The sequence below is a fragment of the Penaeus japonicus genome, unplaced genomic scaffold (genome assembly GCF_977035675.1).
Source record: "Penaeus japonicus unplaced genomic scaffold, GWHDUDI00000001_assembly GWHDUDI00000027, whole genome shotgun sequence".
In the NCBI taxonomy this organism is placed as follows: Eukaryota; Metazoa; Arthropoda; class Malacostraca; order Decapoda; family Penaeidae; genus Penaeus; species Penaeus japonicus.
Genome location: NW_028234429.1, coordinates 29,112,523 through 29,133,625, shown reverse-complemented (window position 1 = coordinate 29,133,625; position 21,103 = coordinate 29,112,523). Strand labels below are relative to the sequence as shown.

At 38.8% G+C, this 21,103-nt stretch overlaps 1 protein-coding gene across 1 annotated transcript in view; it reads left to right on the top strand.

The window, feature by feature from the left end:
- The window catches only part of LOC122251984 (uncharacterized), a 25,402-nt gene extending 22,508 nt beyond the window's left edge, over positions 1 to 2,894 (top strand). Inside the window, exons 11-12 of the mRNA XM_086552835.1 lie at positions 456 to 562; positions 1,057 to 2,894. Of these exons, the coding sequence (XP_086408961.1) occupies positions 456 to 562; positions 1,057 to 1,138 (189 nt within the window). The 3' untranslated portion in view covers positions 1,139 to 2,894. The remainder of the gene's footprint in view (positions 1 to 455; positions 563 to 1,056) is intronic.
- Positions 2,895 to 21,103: the final 18,209 nt, after the last annotated feature.

Here is a 21,103-nt window from a genome sequence, read left to right as displayed (position 1 = left end):
TGTTTTTTTTCCTTGCCAATTCAAAATTTAAGTTGTGTGAATGTTTGTTTGTCTTCTTGTTTTACTGAATGCAAACAAGAAAGGAATTAGTGAAAATGACTCATTGTGTGCCTGGATGTGTGGTAATCATGCATTCTGAATATTGTTTGTTGTTCAGTGAGAAGTAACTTGTATGTTATGTGGAATGAATATGAGACTGTTTTTGCATGTTTGTGTGTAATTTACCATGTCAAAGTGTGATGCCTTGACTTCACCAATAACATGGTAATTTTTAATCTGTTATTTCCAGAAACTGAAATAGCTTTTGTAATGAAATTGATATTGCTTGAAAGAAAGTGAAATAGTAAATATCCTGATTTGCTTAAATGTACTTGATAATTATATCACAGAATAACTAGCCAGATATCTGGAAGTCTGTTTCAAACAAAACTAACCTGAGTATCTCGATTTTTCAGAGCTACCAGACAAGTTCAGATGAGGACCATAGGTTACTATTTGACTTAATCACCAAGATGCTGGAATATGAACCAGGCCAGCGAATCTCCCTGAGCGAGGCACTTAGGTAAGGATGCGGTTGGGTTGGGTTGGGTTGGGGGTTCGGAGAGAAGAAAATTGTTTCTGAGAGATTTCTAATTAGTTGTGGTTGGTGTTACTGCTTTATTAATTAAAGGGCCTTTTTGTTTTCTTTCTGACTCATGTTGATCATCACTGAAATTTCTTTGTTTTATTTCTTATGTAGTGACTTGAATAAATACATAGATAAATGGCAAGATCTTTAGAACTTTATTTGACAAATTGTACAATGCTGTTTATGCATCTTCAAACCAAACTCAACACTCAAGAGTTAAATTATTTATGTATATATAAATATATATTTTTTTTCAAGGATCTACATGTATCAGAGTACTTTATATAACAGTCAAGAATATGAAGAAATTTATGATTCTGATAATTTTGAGTTCAGTAGCATCATTCCACACACCAGGTTTCTCTGCAACAGGACATAACCCCACAAAGCCATATATATAACAAAGTTTTTTCTTTCTCCCTCTCCAGGCATCCTTTCTTTGAGAAAATCCCTCCTCACCAGCGGTTAGGCGATGACCATCGGGAACGCTCACATTCCCTCTCACGGTGATGCCAGATATTCCAAGGGTCCTACAGCACTGCTGCCTAACTCATATACCTTTTCCTTGTGCTCTCCCGGGCTGTTGACAGTTCATGTGCCGGATTATGTAGATAAGTCAAGATATTAGCTCAGTTTAATATACGTAACCAGCAACTGAATCTCACTAAGGATTTCAGCAAAATTACCAATATTATTATTAGTCTTGTTGAACTGAAATGGTATATTTTTAAGGTTCATTATTTTACAGTAATAAAAATTGTTGATGATGATGATGGGTTAGTACAAAGAAGGTGTTGATTCTTTGAGTGGGTGATTGGGCATTGAACCTTTTGTAGGATGAATGGGGTTTGATAGTTCCTGTGATCTTGTTTGTGGAATTAACCACCTTCTTGGTGAAAGTCCCATTATTATTCCTAGCTGATAAAAAGAGTTTAAAAAAAGAGATACATAAAAGGCAGAGCTCAAGACTTGAAACCAATGTTTTATTTTTCAGGCTGAGCAACTGTTCATCACATTAGGATATGGCATTGGGAGGGATGCAAGGTAGTTTAATATAGGAACATTTTACATGTGTCTTTGTGCATTAAGTTGTAATTATCTGTGAACTATCATTTGGTATGTTTTTAAAAGCTTTGGTTTTTAAAATGAGGCTACCACATGACAAAATGTAAATTTCCTCTTTGTTCAGAGGTAATGAACAATTGGTTACTAGGAAAATGAATGTATGAACTAAGGGAGTGTGAAGGAGCATCCACACTGTATTGTGTAGGAATTAGGGACAAGTGAATTTCCTGCAAAGGATCTCTCTGCTCTTTATCAAAGCCAACTTCATAATGTGTTCTGTACAAGCAAGTGATGTTGTGAATTGTGTAAAATATTTTTTAAAAATGTACATTATTTTCTAATTTGCACAAAAGTTAGATGATATGGAACAAATGACTGAAACTACTTGTATCATTTGAAATAACACTGCCGGAGAAAGTGGACTCTTTAGCAAACAGTGTAAAGATAGCAGCTTGTGGAGCGTGGAGGAGCACAGTGCGGCTTCCCAAATTGCCCAACTTTAAGAGTAGGATGTAAGATTGGCACGTCTGCTGTCGTGTTTTCCTCGTAAGTGAATGATAGCATAAAACTCACTACTGACCAATTTGTACTTGGAAAAAAAAAGTATTGAAAATTAGAGTCAAATTGCAACTGATAGAAAAGTGAAGGGAGGTGGAAATGTCAATGGGCTGTTGTTTGTACTTCCTGGTGCATACATCTTTTCAGACAGTAATGGAGGGCCTCCACAGTTTCTTTGTATTATCTTGGGAGGTATAAAGTATGTAATATATACTTTATATAGTACATAACTAAGGGCAGGATATTTGTGTTATATCTGCATATTTATATTGTATATATTAGTTACTTGTGTTGTCCAGCCCTCTCCAATATTTTATTTTGTATGTGTGTATTTAAGGATGTTCCTCTTTTTTTTTTCCTTTTTTTTATAAAAAAAGATTCCAATTTGATGAATGATGATTATCTTCATTGTAGATTTTGTGAATATTAAAAAAAAGCTTCAGCTACAACCAATGTAGATTGAGGGCATTTTTCCACATCTAAAAAATAAATAAATAAAACATAAAATCGATTGTGATGTGTATATTGACTGATGTATAGTTTGTCTGTAAGAGAAAAGTTTGTTATTCATGCAATGGTATGACTAGTTTCATCAATGCCAAGGCCATAAGTTTGTTGCTCTCAATAAATATTTTCATTTAAATTGTGTAACTCATTGCCCAAAATTCACAGGAAAGGAGAGGATCAGTTAACCCTCTCTGGACGGGTGGTACACTACGGTACCGTGCATTCTAGGCCTTCGCTGGGTGACGCCATACTGCGTCATTTATCTAACTGATTTAGGCCTATGCGTTCGAGAGCCCCGGCATTGTAACATGCAAGGCTGGAATGCCCTCGTCGTGAGTGGGTTAATACAGTTTGGTTAAACCAAGGGAATGAAAAATAGTACATGAACAAATGTACATGTTACTACTGTTTGAAAATATACCATTAGACGTTTAAGAAGCCGATACTTTCAGCAATTCTCTACCAGGAGTCCCTTTGGAGGGAATTTATGCCAGGGGTAGAATTGGGAATGACTTTGGTCAGTGTGTGGCTAGTAATAAACATTCTCAAGTTTTCCTGTTTAGTTGTTCTGCATGGCAGCCAAAGTGGAAAGTAATTCAATGGAAGTTCTCTAATTTATTGAAATATTTAGGCGTTATCTTTTTTAATCATACTTGATCAAATATTTTTTGTTTTTAATTGATAGTTTTTTAAGCAAAATCATGAAAATTATTATATGGCTTGAAATGAGAAGGAAGGGGGCATATTGGGCAGCCTGGCTTTTCAGGGACAGAAATGTGACCTGGTTCTTTTGTTTAGTTTATTACTGTCATGCCCTCTAGTAGGTATTCCTCACCCCCCCCCCCTTCCTAGCATCTCCCACATAATTATTATAGATTGCTAGATTAATATTTTCATCTGAATTTGTATTTTAAAGACAGAACTCGCATCAAAACACTTGCTTAGAGCAATTTAAATATGATTTACAGATATTCCTACTTATTTCTCCCTTCAGAATCTCAATTTAATTAGTTTTGACACATTTCATAAAATATTCTCTACTGCCATTTTTTACAGCTATCATATTCTACAAGAAAAGAATAACACTATTCTCATTTTTTTCAGTCTCCTTTGCCTACCACAATAGCTCCTTCCTGGAACCTAAATAAGGCAGCCACCTGTATGATTGTGGTACATTCCTGTTTTTTTTATGAATCCTACTTCCACAAAATTGACATAACTTAAAAATTCTCTTGGGCTTTGATAATATATACTGGTTAATCCAGTGAACAAATAAGATCCCACCTACAGATTTAAGATACATAAATAAAGTATTGAAATTAAGCTTCGCTCCTTTCCAGAAAATGTTAATTTAGAAGAGTCGGTATTCATGAGTTTCTTGGAATAAGCACAATAGGAGAGAGCTTTAATAAAAATAGCAGTAAATCCCTAGTGTGATTATAGTGCCTGAACAAACCTTGGGACATTTTTCACTCCCCTCCTGTTGTTATCATGTGTACCATCTGCTCCAATTATTCTGACTATGTGGAGGCTGTAACCTCAGTGCTTACAGGTGAATGAAGGGTCGAGTACAAGTATTGATTACTGTAAAATAAATCTGAGAACAGCCACAGAATTGTACAGAATAATAGCGGTGTCTCTTTAAACAAACTGAGTGTTCCCTTTAAGTACTTGAAAGGATTTGTCTTGGAAAAGCAATAGACAAAGATTATGTATCACACTAAACTATAACTAAAATAGTCGTTTTTTTCTGTACATTTCTGAATTTATCTCAGGAATATAATGGCAATGTGCAATATATTATCCATTTCACGTTGCATAGAAAGCTAGCCAGATATTCTTTGACGCGATGAACTGGTGTGAGTGGGCTAGAATACCAGGTCATGGAAAGCACTATCATGTGCTATTCAATTTAAATTTTCATATTTTGTATTCAGTTAACTAAAATTTATTTGTTTTTTGTTTTTCATATACTGCCCATATATTAAGCAAGTAAAATCAATCATAGTGGACATAAAAAGAATGAAACAATTTCCTTACATTTAATTATTGTCGTTACTCCAGTACAATTAATTACCGACACCATGCACACCTCCACGACTTCTTACTAGAGAGAGAAATCGCCCAGCCCTACTGAAAATAAACACATCGCAATTGCGAAACAATAATACAAAACAAAAGTCAAAGCCAAAGCCCGGTGGTGGTGGTGTGGCGGCGGTCCAGCAAATCGTCCCCAAGCCTCCACTAGATGTGCAAAAGTCTGCATAAAAAGTAAGTGAACTAAATGTAGAAAAAATGCATGATTGAAATGTACATATTAATAGATTAATGATCTGGTGAGGGCATCCGCCGCCCCATTGCCGTTGATATGAACGATTCTTGTGTTAAAGGGTTAAAGAGAAAGCTCACCACCCAAGGAGAAGCGTTTTTAAATGTCATCCTGTCGATAAACCGTGCAGTTATCAAATACGCTTTAGACTTTTCGATGACAAAATTCCTAAGGCTTTCTTTTTACCACAGAATATGATTTCCGATAGGAGTTTCATAGTTATTTGAGTAAAGACACCCGGGAGGTAGCACGTTCTTTGAATCTGGCTGGAAGAGAACCGCTCCAGCGCCATTAGCACTCACATCTACACTTCTCGCGATTGGCTTATCCATGTCGGGAGCTTGCGACGCAGGGGGAACTGGATAAGCCACACTGGAGTGTCAAATGCGTCCTGGCATTCATCTGACCACATGAGAGTACGCTCAGTGCTTAGCAAATCAGTTCAAGTTTTGACAAAAGCGTCGGTGATTGCCGATCTTCCTGATGAATCTCATCAGCGCCCTTCTGCTTTTCGGAACTGGATACTGTAGAATGGCTTCGACTTTGGTCCCGGCAACACTACCTTGACCAAGGAAAGTGACATGGGCGTGTCCGACTTTGCTCTTTTATAGCCTGTGGGATTGGAACAACGACCTGCTCCACACCCCCAGGTCGTCCAGGCAGCACCTTACTCCCATCAGGTCACTGGTGACATAGGAGAATCGCTGGAGCGTTCCGGAAGCACAGTCCATCCCCACAGCCCTGAAGTAGTTAAGAAAGATGAAACTGGAATGGCACGGGACGCCAAGTCCAATTTAGACAGATAACGTGCCTGGCCCGAGTCAACACGTAGGTGGTAATCACCCCTGGGCCCTTTAGCACAACCACCACATGGGATGACCAGGGACTCAGGCTAAGTCGGATCATACCCTGCTCTTGTAAACGGCGGACCTCCTTGAAAAAAACGTTAAATCGAGTTAAGACGATACAGAGCTTGGCGGATGGGAGTTGGGTCACCCAACATGACGTCACGAGCGAGCAGAGGACAAGTGCGAGGCGTGTCACCAGAGTTTGTGGTGCTCCTGTAGAAGAACTTTAATACTGGCTACCTGGGGATCAGAAAGGTGTGAGTTTTTGTTCTAGCAAGTATGTGTTAATCAAATTTGGCTCTATGACTGGAACAACTTTTATTTTCAACATCACCAGGTCACGAGCTGCAACAACTTCTACATTTTCATTTAACACTACATCATCTTTTACGTTTCCGTCATTTCCGCCCGTCTCTAAAACATTCCACATGCGTAGCAGCTAGAACCGAACACTTTCCTCCTCGCATAATCAACACTTTACAAACATTCAAAGGACCCCTTACTTCATGGCCGTAAATGAGCTTAAAGGGAGAATTTAAGACTCTCCTGCACACTATCCCTCACAGCAAACAAAAGTGAGTCTATACCATCATCCCATTCAGAACCGGTGTCCAAACAATAAGCCTTAATCACGGTTTTGAGGGTGAGGTGGAATCTTTCCCCTATTCCCTGACTGGATGATAAGCAGTCGATTGAAACGGTTGTATACCCAACGATTCCATCCCCTCAAACAAGCCAAACTTAAGATTAGACCCCTGACCTGGCTGGGCGAGGATAGACAGTCCTACCGTAACATTATTCGTTGTTATACGTTTGAGGGGAAGTATACAATGTGGCTGCATCTCTAATGGTGAGAGATATTGATTTCCCCATTTTGTCTTGGGCAAGGGTCCGAGACAGTCAATAACGATCTTGCTGAAATTAATTAATCAATTACTGGAATGGGAATAGGTGGATAAGGTGGAATACCAGGGCCCGGTTTGCAGTCTTTACGCAGTATTTACCTACGTCGCGTCTCATCTCAGGCCAATAGAAATGCTAAAATAATTCCCGGTAAGACTGTTACTCCCAGGTGTACCGGCAATTTATCATAAGCAATGGCAAAACAACTTGGAGAGTACACCAGGTGTCAGTGCTGGGAGTATGCAAGGGTCTATACTGACGCACTAACACACCTGATTTCAGATAGAAAAGAAGGAGACTCCTAAATCTAAGCTTAAATAATCTTTTTAATCCGGCCTGTTGCCTTTGTTAATCAATTTATCCCCTGTTATGGGCGACTCGCTATTACTTAAAAACACCTCCGTCTCATGAACCTATTGCGCTACACCATCTCCAAAGAAATCCATTACTGAATATCCCTCTGATTTTTTTATTCATAATCTGGTACGTCCACAGGCAATATCGTGCCAGAGGCGCCATTAGTAGTAGCTTCAAGACCTTTACTCTTGCTGCGAGTGACAGCACACGCAGGGCGCTCTTTCTGCGCTTGTGGGGTGAGGCGAGACCACAGGACAAGGTCGCATCTTATCCCCTGCGAGATCGTTTCCCGGCAAGAGTGACACCCCATGAGTGGGTATCCTATTCATTACAGATAATTTAACATATGTTACTGGGTCTGATGTTGAGTAAACTTCGCATAAAGGTACGCCCTTCGCTTCCGTCACACTAACACCGTCAATAAAAAAAAGTCTTGCCTGTATAGCAGTTAGGTAAAGGCACTTCATCCCGTAGCACCAGGGAGACCAGAGCACCAGAATCACTTAGATTATTGCCTGGTCGGCTTAGCTTAGATGAACGGTCGAAACCAAGAGCAGCTGCGGATACGAAGGGTCAAGATAGAGAAAGTATAGACTCAAAGGAAGGAGTTTCGGAGGGTGTTGTGAGGTCGGTATTACGTTTAACATCAGAATAAGATAGTGATGGAGGGAAATCATTGGTCATGTCAAAATGGAGTGTAGCCTCACGAGTGCCAGGCGGACGTCTATCTGCCAATTGTGGACACCAATTTCATCATCAGTTTTCTTACAATACAGACAAAAGTCTTACCTCACACCAAGGTCGCTATTTCCCCCCACAACGAGAAGTCTGGGAGTCTAGTCTGGTCTGGTCTGATCCACTCCACTCCACTCCACAACCACCTGTAAAAGGCTCTTTCACCTGGCCTGAATGGAGTGCAGAAGACTCACGTGACCTATAAAGAATGTAAGGATTAGCGAGGGTATGGTGGTCAGCATCAGGGCCGATATCAACCCGCACTCCTCGACGTGAGAGCGGATCTTCAAGGGCATAGATTTTTTTTACGTCTTCGAGTATAATCAGTTCCAAGCAAGAAGTCATAATCAAGGATCATGAGCTCGCGCCCCACCCATTTACGACGCACAAGCTTGATTTTGAAGTATAAACTCTACGTATGATTGCCCACTGGTCTTTCGACAGTTGCGAAAGATCAATATCAGAAAACCTTCCTTGTGATATACTTGCGAAAAAAACACTGTAAAGAAATATTCTGGTTCATCTTCATTAAACGTTGGCCCAAATATAACAGCCTCATTAAGCTTAAATTGTGGGAGAAACTCGACTAGACACGGGGGAAGCTTCAATTTTATTTTTCTCCAGTTCGTAACTGACTGGCAGATATTGCATTACAATCTCCCTCAACTGCAGAAAACATGGATACCATCTCTATCAATTACTTTAATTTCAGTTAATTTGTCCAATACAAGGTCACGCATTATTTGTGTCCGAAAGGAGGACTGAATGGGACTTCTGGAATAACGCGCCAATCACTCCTCCGGCTTTGGTCCGATTCGCCAGCGCCGACGCCGACGGATGAGCGACAAAATCCTCTACATCGAACATTACGACCGACGAGGAATATCTAGATAGCTAAGAAACTATGGTAAAATTTCCGAATGACGCCACTTTAAATACCACAAAAGTGGTATCGACGGATTGCTCTCAACCTCTACTATTCATATACAGTGGATATAATCCGTGATTCCACCCCTGGACCCCACAATCTGGGCCCCCCTTTCTTAAGGCACTTCGTGGTACCTCGTGATGCATTGGGACATAATTCGTATGCAAAATCTTAACCCAATTATCTACCCAACTTTGGCCCCCACTATTCAAGGCACTTGTAAACACAGCGTGGTTGTGTTTACGTATTTACGGCTAGCGACAAACAGTGGATTGGACACCCCCAATGAATTACCTGCATGCGCTGTTATGTTCTCTCGATAGATGGCGCAATATTCCCCATTGTTTATAGTATAGTTATAGAGTGCCCTCTATTGAGTGGACGCGTCATTATCGGTCCTAGTTTCCTATCCTGAGGAATATATGAGACGAAGACTCAGTTGCCGTCATCATGGCGCAGTGTGAAGTTTGTTCGTGGTCGCGGCATCACCATCTACAGAACTAATTATGCATCAGAAGTATCACGCAGTGCCCTGAATAGGGGAGGTCCACAGGGGGGCGTAGCTCCCTCTTGGCAAAGGCTGACTTCAAAACTAGGCAAAGTAAGGTAGATAAATTTGGTTAAGATATTGCAAAGGAAATATGGCCGTAATTCACATTTTACCCCGCAATTTCCCTGATCTACTTCATGCCCTCCCCTACTATCGGGACCCAGATTGTGGGGTCCAGGGGTTATTTCCACTATATATGAATAGTAGAGGTTGAGAGGAATCCATCGATACCACTTTTGTGATAACGCGGCGTTATTCAGAAAATTTACCAAAATATATATATTAATATCACCATTATCAAAATGCAGAATAACAATATAAAGAGGTAAGAATCGGACTGACGCGCATAAGAATACTCACTTTTAGCCAAAAAGGAAAAATTAAATCCAAATGCGCCGGCAACAACCAACCGCTGGCAACATAAATTAAACGGATTAGATTATTCATTACAAAGACTTATGACAAAAAAAAACTAAAGCAACAGCCATTTGAAAAGTACACGAATGAGTAATGGGAATCCGTTAAATTGTTAACACAGAAAATAGGCACATGGTCATATTTATACCCTGGTCAAACCCTCATTTGCCACAGATCAGCATACTTTTAGTTATTTCATGTTGCGTAGAAAGCACGAGTTGGAAGCCCGATATGCTGTGATGGAATGACTTGATTTGAGTAGAATAACAAAGTGATGATTATAATGTGCTGCTCAATTTCAGTTTTCTTATTTCGCATTCACTTAAATATTTATTTCTATTGACTATTTTTATGTTCTCCATGCCTTACCCATAGTTTAAGCAAGTAAATTCAGTTGAGTTCAGTTCAGAGAGATTTGCGAAGACGTCCCTTCGCCCGGGCTATATGCACGAGGCGGCCCGGCCTCTGCCAGCTATAAGTGCTGACTCATCTGATCATCATCACTAAATGCTTACCGTGGTGGTTGGATTGCCTGAAGGCGCTCCAGTTGCCAGGGGGCAAGCAATAGGCATAGCCGCCTTACCAGCCCGGCGGCTGTCGTCTCTGGGCCCTGCCTGAGGAAGCGAGTGTGCTCGCACTCCATCAGATAGTGCTCTATCTTGGCGTCCGGCACGCCACAATGTCTGCAGCGTCGCTCATCATGCCCAATGGTGGGTATGATTTGCCACGCACAAGGGTAGCCTAATCTCAGTCTGTGAAGATTGACTTCGGCTCGCCTTGGTATTTTAGGGGATAGTACCAGCTGGCCGAAGGGGAGGTTCTCGCTTCCTCTCTGTGGCGCTGCGGGGACCGACCTGCCCTGCAGCCATCGTTTTACGCCTTAGCAGTTCCCGGCTAAGATGCACCACAAGATCACTCAAGGGTTTTTCCTGCCTTCCTCTGCTAGCCTGTCAGCTAAGTCGTTCACTTTAATACCACCATGGCTTGGAATCCAGTTGATGATAATGTGTCTACCCTGATCCAGGATTCTCTGAGCAATGTTAAGAATCGTGGTCAGAAGATAAACGTTATCAAGGGGCGTGCTTTGCTGCAGGCTGTCAATGGCGGCCCTAGTCTGTATGTATGATAACATGCCCGTCCGTCTGGGCTGCATGGGCTAGGGCTCCCATAATAGCAACTGCCTCTGCTTGGGGCGAGGAGGCATTGTCGGATACCCGCATAGCTTGTGCTATGTCCCTTGCTGCAAAACCGGCGCCTGCAGTGTGGGAAATGGGGTCTACAGATCCATCTGTGAAGTAGGTTTTACTACCCGGTGGAGTGATTTCTGCAATATTCCTCTCCGCCTCAGCCTTCAAAAGAGTCTTTCTACTTGACAGGTTCATGACAGAATACTCTATCAAGGATCTTCCCACGGCGGGGCTGTGGCATAGTTAGGGTGGGGGAGGTCCATGCCCTTAACCAACAGTGTCTCCTTGAGCTCAAAGCGTATCAGCACCCTGGCTGTATGAGACAGCCAGGTGTTGTTGGCAAAGAGTTCATGGTTCTGTGCAAGCCGACACTGCACTTTTTGACTTAGCTGCGAGTCCGGCGGGGACTGTAGGACTTTGGCAAGAAACTGAGCCGCCATCTGATCGATCCGGATGTCCAGAGGGAAAAGGTTGGCCTCCAAGAGGAGGTTGGCAACCTTAGCCCATATAGGAGCACCCAGAATGATCCTGGCGGCCTCGTTTTGCATGACGTCAAGCCTTTTCCTTAGTCCAGGCTTGACCGTAATCAGGGCGACGGAGGCGTAGTCCACGATGGGACGGACAGCGTCCACATAGAAGGATCTTAGAACACGGTGCCCAGCCCCTAAGTGCCGCTCTGACAGAGCTCTCATGACAGAGAGTCTTGCCTTGGTCCGTTCTAGGAGGTATTGAATCTCCGAGCGGAAGGTAAGATTATTGTCAACTCATACACCCAGGTATTGGAAGACGTGAAAAATATCACGATTATGATGATACTTTCACTGATTATGGATAAATGCATTCGTCATTTGCTATTTTCAATATTGAGCAATACAAAGTAACCAAACTTAATATTCCTACAATATAGTTTCTCAATTTAATTTCTTATATGACCTCTTTAAAATCTTAATTTATACCTGCAGGGAAAAAATACCGCAGGTACCACAGTTCACTGAATAGGCCATCGACATTTATTTGTAGCAGACGAATTTCAGCAAAATTACAGCCTTGGTGGTGTTGTGGCGGCGGCCGGCGGTCCAGCAAATGTCTTCAATCCTCCACTCCCTCACCACGACCCACTGCGCATGCGCTAGGATGTGGCAAGTTCGCAGTGGCAGGCCGGGCGGGGTGACTCAACCACCTCATTCATGGGCAAACCACTTCGCAGGGCTGTATAGGCTTGTAGCAGTATGCATTTATTTCACTAATGGTATTATTATAAGAAAGAACGGCATCATTTTACATACCCTAGGGTTAAGCATGCCATACCTACCTTCCCTGAAAGCCGACGATTTTACTAATGGTCAATATCGCATCCACAGATGTGACCTAAATGACCCTCACACCTGTACCACCCCAGACTAACTTCATAGACGTTCTAGGGCTGTATGGGATTGTCATTTTAACTTATACTATTCTACTGTCAATATTTATCTCGGTTTATCAAAAGTAATCAGACACATATAGACACACCTTTATATTTTCTGTTCAGTCATAATTGCACAGACGATCTCACCAAACAAAACAGCAGCATAGAAAAATGAAATATCCGCACGGGCATTTCCAAATATAAAATAAAACTTGCAAATCCTATGGCTGTATTGGTTGGGATTTAGAATTTTCAAAACAACACAAGCCTTCAAAAAAAGGGCTTTAAGGCTACTGCATGTGACATGAACTATGCCAAATCCGTGTCAGATATTTTGATCTTTTAAAATGTAAATCCGAACGAGTTTGGCTACCATCACTAAATCCCTGACACCTGTAAAAATAGGCGTCACTTAACGCTGAAACACAAAAATGATAATTGATGTTAACATATTGCTGAACTGAAAAGTGAATTGTACAGGGTTATATCTGTATCTGTCTGTATGACTGCCTTCCTATCTATTAATATATCTCTGGTTGTCAGTCGTATCTTATTTTATATTCAAACTAATTTGAACTGGTAATAAAAGAATGGAACAAAACAATGTAAAGAGGATTAAGAGATCATGAAAAAATAACATCAACAAAAGTAACTTGCTAAAAACAATCATGTTTACCTATCAGCTTGGGAATCAGCGTAAAAAAAACGCACATAAGTACTGCCTCTGAATGCCGTCATATCCCAGTTTGAGAAACAATGCCGGACGTGTTGACGAGCTTAAGGCTAGTAATATAACACTATCCCGCATGGTCTTCGCTGGAGGGGAGACCAAGCACCTCACTTCACCTCACCTCTCCCTGTCCCTTCAGCCACCACCTAAAACTTGAGGTGATTGACGCATCCTCGCTTCTATTTCTAGTTCAATGGAGTCCGATCAGACATATATTTTTTTCGAATATGATTAATCATTTAGATATAGACTTTTATATCGTAAAGCTATGTGATTCTGAAGGGGAAAAGTAAATGATGAGAATATATGATGAATAATTTCTGTTTAAAAAAATAATGAATCCTGAATCATATAAAAAATAACAGTAATACTACACAAACAAATATAAAATATATATATTTCACACACCTATATATTTGGATTGCAAAATTAAACAAGAATCTTAATGGAAAGATTTTGCAAGCACAACCCCCCCCCCCCCGTAAAGAATAGATGAAGTAACGGAGGTACGATTGAAAAACTATATATTCATTTTGCTCCACGTCATTGCACCTCGCTGACCAGGATTGATTAAACGAAATAAAAACAGGAAAAACATCACAAGAAGTGAGTGTGCTGGGTCTCAATTTTGACCTCTTTAACTTTTGTCAAATCGAAAGTAAATGATCTGTATACACACACACTCGCGGTTGTATGTGTGTGTGTGTGTGTGTGTGTGTGCGACTGTGCGAGAGAGAGAGAGAGAGGGGAAAAAGATCAACAAAAATACATAAGAAAAAAAAAGAAAAACATAACAGATGAATACCAACCCACCCACCCCTCTTTCCTACCCCCCCCCCCATCACCATCCCTGTTTCCTACACACACACCCCTTATCACGCTTCTCTTGACCAAGTGAAGCACATCGACCATGAGTGAAAGTGAAGGCAGTGCTGAGGAGAAAGTCCTTTGGAGTCCACTTGGGAGGGGAAGGGATGTGGGGAGGGGGGGGGGGGTACAGGGGATCGAAGGGAGGGTGGGAGGGGATAGAGGGACAGGAGAGGGATTAAATAGTGTTATGATTACTCTTATCATCATCATTTATCAGTGTTTTTTGTTATGATCCTCATCATCAATATTAATAATATTAATTCTATTACTACTAACATTACCATCCTATCATTATCATCATCTTATCATCATCACAACATAATCATAACCTATCATTACCAATCAACACCCATCTTATCACCATCATCATCATCACAACATAACCATAACCTATCATCACCATATCACAGAATCCGCCTCAGCTCTTCCGGCAACAGTGACTCTCTACCTTCAATGTTTGTAAAGTGATTTTCGAATGTGGAGTCTCGTTTTATAAAAAAAAAAAGGAAACCAAAAGAAAGAGAGGAAGAATGATGGAAATGAAATAACAGAAGAAAGGAAATTAGAGAAAGGAAAAGAAAGAAGTCAGCAAGCGTTCGATTTTTGGGATCAACCAGATTATTTTTTTTATCTTTCCCACTTCTTTTCTTTTTTTTCCTCCTCTCTATTCAGAATCTTATAAATTCATCGCCTTCATTCTTTTATGCAAAGTTATCATCTAATCTCTCTCCATCTTAACTATTCTTGTTTATACCCTTGGCAAAAACAAATAAAAAAACAAACAACTAACTACTAACGACAATAATTTCCATAACACTAAAGTGGTAAAGAGCAAGTGTTTAATTCAATTGTTCGGCTGCACTGGTGAGTAAAAGAAACGCTTGTCATGATATTAACAAATCAATAATAATGGTAGCAATAATATTAATGGTGATAATGATGATAATAACAGTTATGGTAGCATTGATAATAATAATAATAACAGCAAAAATAAGTCTTGATAATGATAATACTAATAACGATGATCGTTATAATAACTATAATCATGATAATGCTCACAACTATAATCATGATAATGCTCATAACTATAATCATGATAATGCTCATAACTATAATCATGATAATGCTCATAACTATAATCATAATGATAATGATAATGGTAATAAAAATAATACTAATAATAGCAAGACCAGCAATAATAACGCCATTGATAATAATAATAGTAAAACATAAAAAAATAATAATAATCATTGTCATTATAATATTTTTGATTTTATTAATAATCATGATAATATTATGGTGACAGTGGATTAAGGTTTATTTTCCCATATTTTTGGAAATGAAATATGGTAATCGAAAATCACGAAACCTGACCTCACCTTCTCAAGGTAGTTTACTTGTTTAAGTTGTTGCTAAGAATGCCTGGGGGTATGTTCCAAGCTGATTTGGAAAGTTAAGCCTAAACGATGGGCCTCACTCACGAATACCCTGCCACTCTGTAAGTACCGACTCTCGTGTTTTTGATAAAATGGAACATAGAAAAAGTGAAAGGAATCTCAGTTTCCGTTTTCTTATTCCAGCCTTTTTTGTGTGTGTATTCTTCTTTATGGAAGTACTCGACATAGCGTGCAGTGTCGTGACCCCTGTGATCCAGCTTGTTGGCTTTAGCAGTGGTGACTCCCCTGTGATCCAGCATATCCAAGTGTGCTGTCAGGCCCCTGTGATCCTGCGTATGGGCGTGTGCAAGTGTCTGACCCCTGTGATCCAGCATACGGACATGTAGAGTATCGGCCCTTTAACACAGCGTGTGAGCGCGATGAGTGTCGGTCCCTATAACATCGTACAGTGCTGAAAATAATAATTTACAATATTAAACTATATTTATTTTAATAATACACTTTTTCTGTATAAACATTTCTTTTCTCCTTCATAGCTAATGAGGATCAACAATAGATACATATCATATACAAATATTTAATAGCAAATGAATCACAAATGAACATATACTGGAAAATAATATAAATCCCGTATTACTGAAATAATATCTACATCTTATAAGCAAAGAATGAAAAAAGAACCTACTACAGCTTATAACTATAATCATAATGATAATGCTCATAACTATAATCATAATGATGATAATGGTAATAATAAAAATAATACTAATAATAGCAAGACCAGCAATAATAACGCGTTTGATAATAATGATATTAATGATAGTAAAACATTAAAAAATAATTGTAATCATTGTCATTATAATATTTTTAATTTTATTAATAATCATCATAATATTATGGTGACAGTGATGATAATATTAGTATAATGATATTTATGATAAGAACAATTATGATAACAAAAAATGAGAATAATAACTATGATGATAATAAGTGCAATGATCATATCAATAAAGATGATAATGGTGACGTAGTAATGATGGCAATGATGATGAAAGTAATAATAATGATATGATAATACGATAACAGTAATAATAACAACAATAACATTGGTAATGATAATGACAACAGCAATAGCATTTGTATGGATAATAACAATGATAATAGGAATAATAATAATAACTATGATAATGATAATAGCAATGATGACAATAATAGTAATTATTATTGTTATTATAATTATAATAACAATAATAATGACAACAAATAATAGTATGATAATGATGATAAGAATAGTAATACTGATACTAATAATAATGATAACGATCCTTATAATGGATAATGGAAATGTAATGATGAAATACGATGATAATGCTTATAATAATTATAATAATGATAATCACAACCATCATCACCAATACTAGGCTCTTTTGATAACATTTTTCTAATATGTTACGAAGAGTAGGAGAGGAGAGCAAAAATAAATAAATAAGAAAATAAAAAGGAGAAGGTTGCAAGTATGACCTATGCCACCATAAACTGCCTGATCATCATTCACGGGAAGAGAGCGTCCTAAGATCTTAGCAACTCAAAGACGTAGAGGAACAGTAGCAGCCAGACGAGTCTCCTAAACGAGGAGCTATCGTGGCTGGTGAAAAACAAGGCAGAGTTTATGAATAATTCCCAAACTGAAGATAAGCCAGTCAGAAAGGCCTGATGACTGTTGAAACATAACAAGTATAGATGATAAGTACAGAGAGAGAGGGTGGGGGAGGGGGAGAATTGGAGAGATAAATATATAGAGAGAGAATTGGAGAGTGGAGAGACGTAGGGGAGAGAGAGAGAGAGAGAGTAAGAGGGAGAATTGGGGAGAGAGAGAGAGTGTGTGTGTAATGTGTGCAAGTTGGCTGGCAAGAGACAAACTCCTTTGTATATCAAGATTTTATCAGTGGTAGATGAATTAAAATACCAAGAGGAAAGATACTATATTATAGAGATGCGCTGTTCGTCATAAAACCCATAATGAATGTCCAGGTTTGGCCCTATAGTAGTTGAGATTAAAAATATATTTATGACGTCAGCAACTACGTCACGTTCTGTCACTGTATTTTAGCGTCGTCTGCTGTGCATCGTCTGCACTTACATCGTATGATATCCGGACGGGTAGGACTGAGTTCGAAGTCTGTATCACTGAAGGTAATTTTCCATTTAGTATGGGAAAAAAAGTTATTTACAAATTAAATTAATTTGTACTTGACAAATAATAACATATATACAATACATCAAATGTAAACACTGTCAAAAATGTTCCCATTTGTGAGAAACGTAAATTCCTCAGCTATAAAATACCTTTTCGTTTTCGTTCACAACAGTAATTTATATATTCTTAATTTGATTTTGATTTTTCAATAACGGATTTACATCATAGACTTAGAGAAATGTTCCTGCAATAGTTTCTGAAGGACAAGAAATTTTGATCAAATATGTTATCAATTGTTTTAAAATCATCAGAAATTTGTCAGACGGAATATGTAGACTGCTAAAATCAGGATCCTCACTAGATCAGATGTTACAGATGGATGAGGCAAAGTTTAGCAGCGTCCAGCAGCAGACGGGCGAGCTCTGCAAGCTTCGCTATTTCGAATAAAGCTTCGTTATTGCGAAGCTTTGTTTACGGGTTCTCCATTTATGATCTACATCGAGCAAAGTTTTTAGAGCAAAGTTCAATTTTTGTGCAATAAATGATAAGATGTTTTGAAGATGTTTCTCAAAAGTCAACTGAGGATCTAATATGACACCCAATAGCTTTAAGTATTCAACATATTGTACCCTATCATACAAAATAAATAAGGCAGGAGAGGGTGGGTAAAAGGTGCGCGATCTGCTGATAATGACAGAGTTGGTCTTCCTGGTATTGAGCCACATACCCCATACATCAAGCAACAATTTTGAAAGATCTCTGTTCAAGGAAGCAGTTACTGCAGCTCTTTTTTTTTTTTTTAGAAGATATAGGAGCATGCAATATAGTATCATCTGTGTAGGAAATTATCTGACTCAAGATCGCTGATCATGTCATAATTAACAATGATAAAAAATAAGGGTCATAAGACACTACCCTGGAGAACACCAGAGACAACAGGGTTAGAGTCAGAAAAAATTACCATTTACACAAACATGTTGGACACAGTTGAATAAAAATGAATAAATAAATGAATAAAAACAATAATACTGCCATCTACTCCAAAGATTTGGAGAGCTTATAAAGGAGGTCCTCATGGTTAACTAAATCAAATGCAGCACTGAAGTCAATTACACCAGTACAACATTCCTGCCCTGCATATATAAAGTATATGAACAAGTATAGATAAGGCATCACAGGTAGCAAACTCCTTACGGAAACCAAACTGCGAAGCCGGCACTATGACAGACTATGGCAATTAGACAAGCCAAAAGTCGCTCAAAAATCTTTGAAAGAATTGGCGTCATGGATATAGGGCAATATTCCGATGGTAAAGCAGAAGCAGTAACACCCTTTGGAATGGGAGTGGTGTTGGGTAGGGAAACTACCAGACATCAGGAGTTGCCTAAAAGTAACAGTCAATTAAGGAGCCATTTGATCAGAGATCTTCATTAAAAAAAAAAAAAAATGAAGCCAACATGATCAGTGTCATCTGAATCCAAAGCCAAAACACTAGTTCATTATATCTAAATGCTACCGATTGTAATAGAGGTAAAAAAAAAAGTTTTGATTATTTCGCTTATTTGAAAAAAAAAAACAAAAAAACTGTAAGCATACTGGCCGTGGTGTAATTTGCAAACCCACCATCACGAAGAGGAGGCATGGCAAATTAATTCCGAAAAAAAACGATTTCAAAGCAGACCACTTATGTGACTGATTAGCACCAGCAAGAACCTCTTGCAGAAGTAGATCATAATCAGCCACTTCAGCATCATAAACCCTTTGGGCAACTGCTCTATGTCTGGTATGATTTAGCCAATTTAGCTGCGTGTGATTACGATATCACATTTGCTATGCCCTCTGATTCTCATTATGAGCAATCTTGCAATCAGCATTAAGCCAAGCCTTATCCCTCACTTGTAACATGATGATTTTAGATGGTACTCTATTGTCAATAATCTTCAAAAGACAAATATTCAAACTTGAAAGAGGATATTCAGAAAGAAGTACACTGTTCCAGTGAATGTTGTCAAGGCCATGGTAAATATTATCTCAGTTGACATAAGACTTAAGATAAACCTAGCAGGATATGACAATATCTGGAACTTTATATTCAAATTTGATTTTACAGGGAACTGCAGTGATCAGGGGTAAGAACAGATGCCTTAGTGATACCCGCAACGTCAGTTAAAAGCAAAGACAGCCACCAACAACATGAGTTGATTTATATACTAGCTGTTCACACCCAAACAAAATTGAAAAATTGTAAACAGAACTACCATATGCTTTCATTGGTCTTACAGAGTTAAGCCACTTACAGTGTTCAACAAAACTCAAGGATGATTCAGTATCAGTTGACTGAACAGATGCCATTGTTGTAAGTAAACAATCACTAATACCATCACTCAATCCAGAGTTTCTATAAATACCGAATATATATAAACTGTTAAATTTGCTGGGAAGTTTCACCAACTGTACCTTATTGACTTATAAATGAAATCTAAAATCTGATGTGCATTAAAACCAGATTTTATGTACAGACAACTGTCCTGTGTGCTAGCATTATCAATGTCATTATTGATGCATTGTGTGACCGCCTGATTATAGGTTTATTAAAGTTATAAATTGGAATTTCATTCATATTTCTTCTGTTAGAAACGTGTCAGAACAAAATATGATACAGTATTTAACGAGGGAGCTTCGAGATCCCTTAGGTTAGCATGAAGGCTTAACAAGTCAAGGATTGGATTCAACATCACCAGATAAAAGGACAAAAACAAACATAAATAGATTGAAAAGGGTTCCCCTAAGATAGGTGTAAAATAGACCTGGAGGTGCAGTTTCACCAGGCGAGACTAGATAAATTGACAACCCATGATTCGTCATGATGGTTGAAAACCACGGTTCCTTCTGCCACCATTCATCCCCTAACCTTGTCAGCCACAACGTAGGATTAGGAAGACCAAGAGAAAGCCCAGTGGTGCCACGGGCTAAAGGAAAATAGAAGAATTGTGCTATGGGGACAATATTTAAACCCCACAATCCAAGCAACGGAAAACAAGAAAAAGGAGCAAGAGAAACGAACTCGTCACTCTGACAGAACCAGATCTTCTCTTGGCCATTCTCTTAAGGTGTCTGTATTTTCTTTCCGCCAGTTTTAGACTCCCTCTGCATTTACGTTCACCTAAATCATCACCGCAATATTACCCTACACATCAAGGACATAAAAGCTTCACTAAACTAATGCGTATTCATATTGTTTGTCGTATCACTTGATTAGTAAAGAAATTTTTAAAGTCAATTCAGTTTCAGATTTTCACATAATCGAAGTAGGGCTTTTGAGTTTATCTTCCACCCTTTATGACAGCACATGTCTTCTTGTATTAAATATTATCCGTGAATCAGTCTAATCATTCGATCATTATATATAAAATAGAGTTTATCAAGGGATACCCCTTAAGTTGTATTATGCACATAATTCTGCTTTGTCCATAATAAATTTTAAAACGG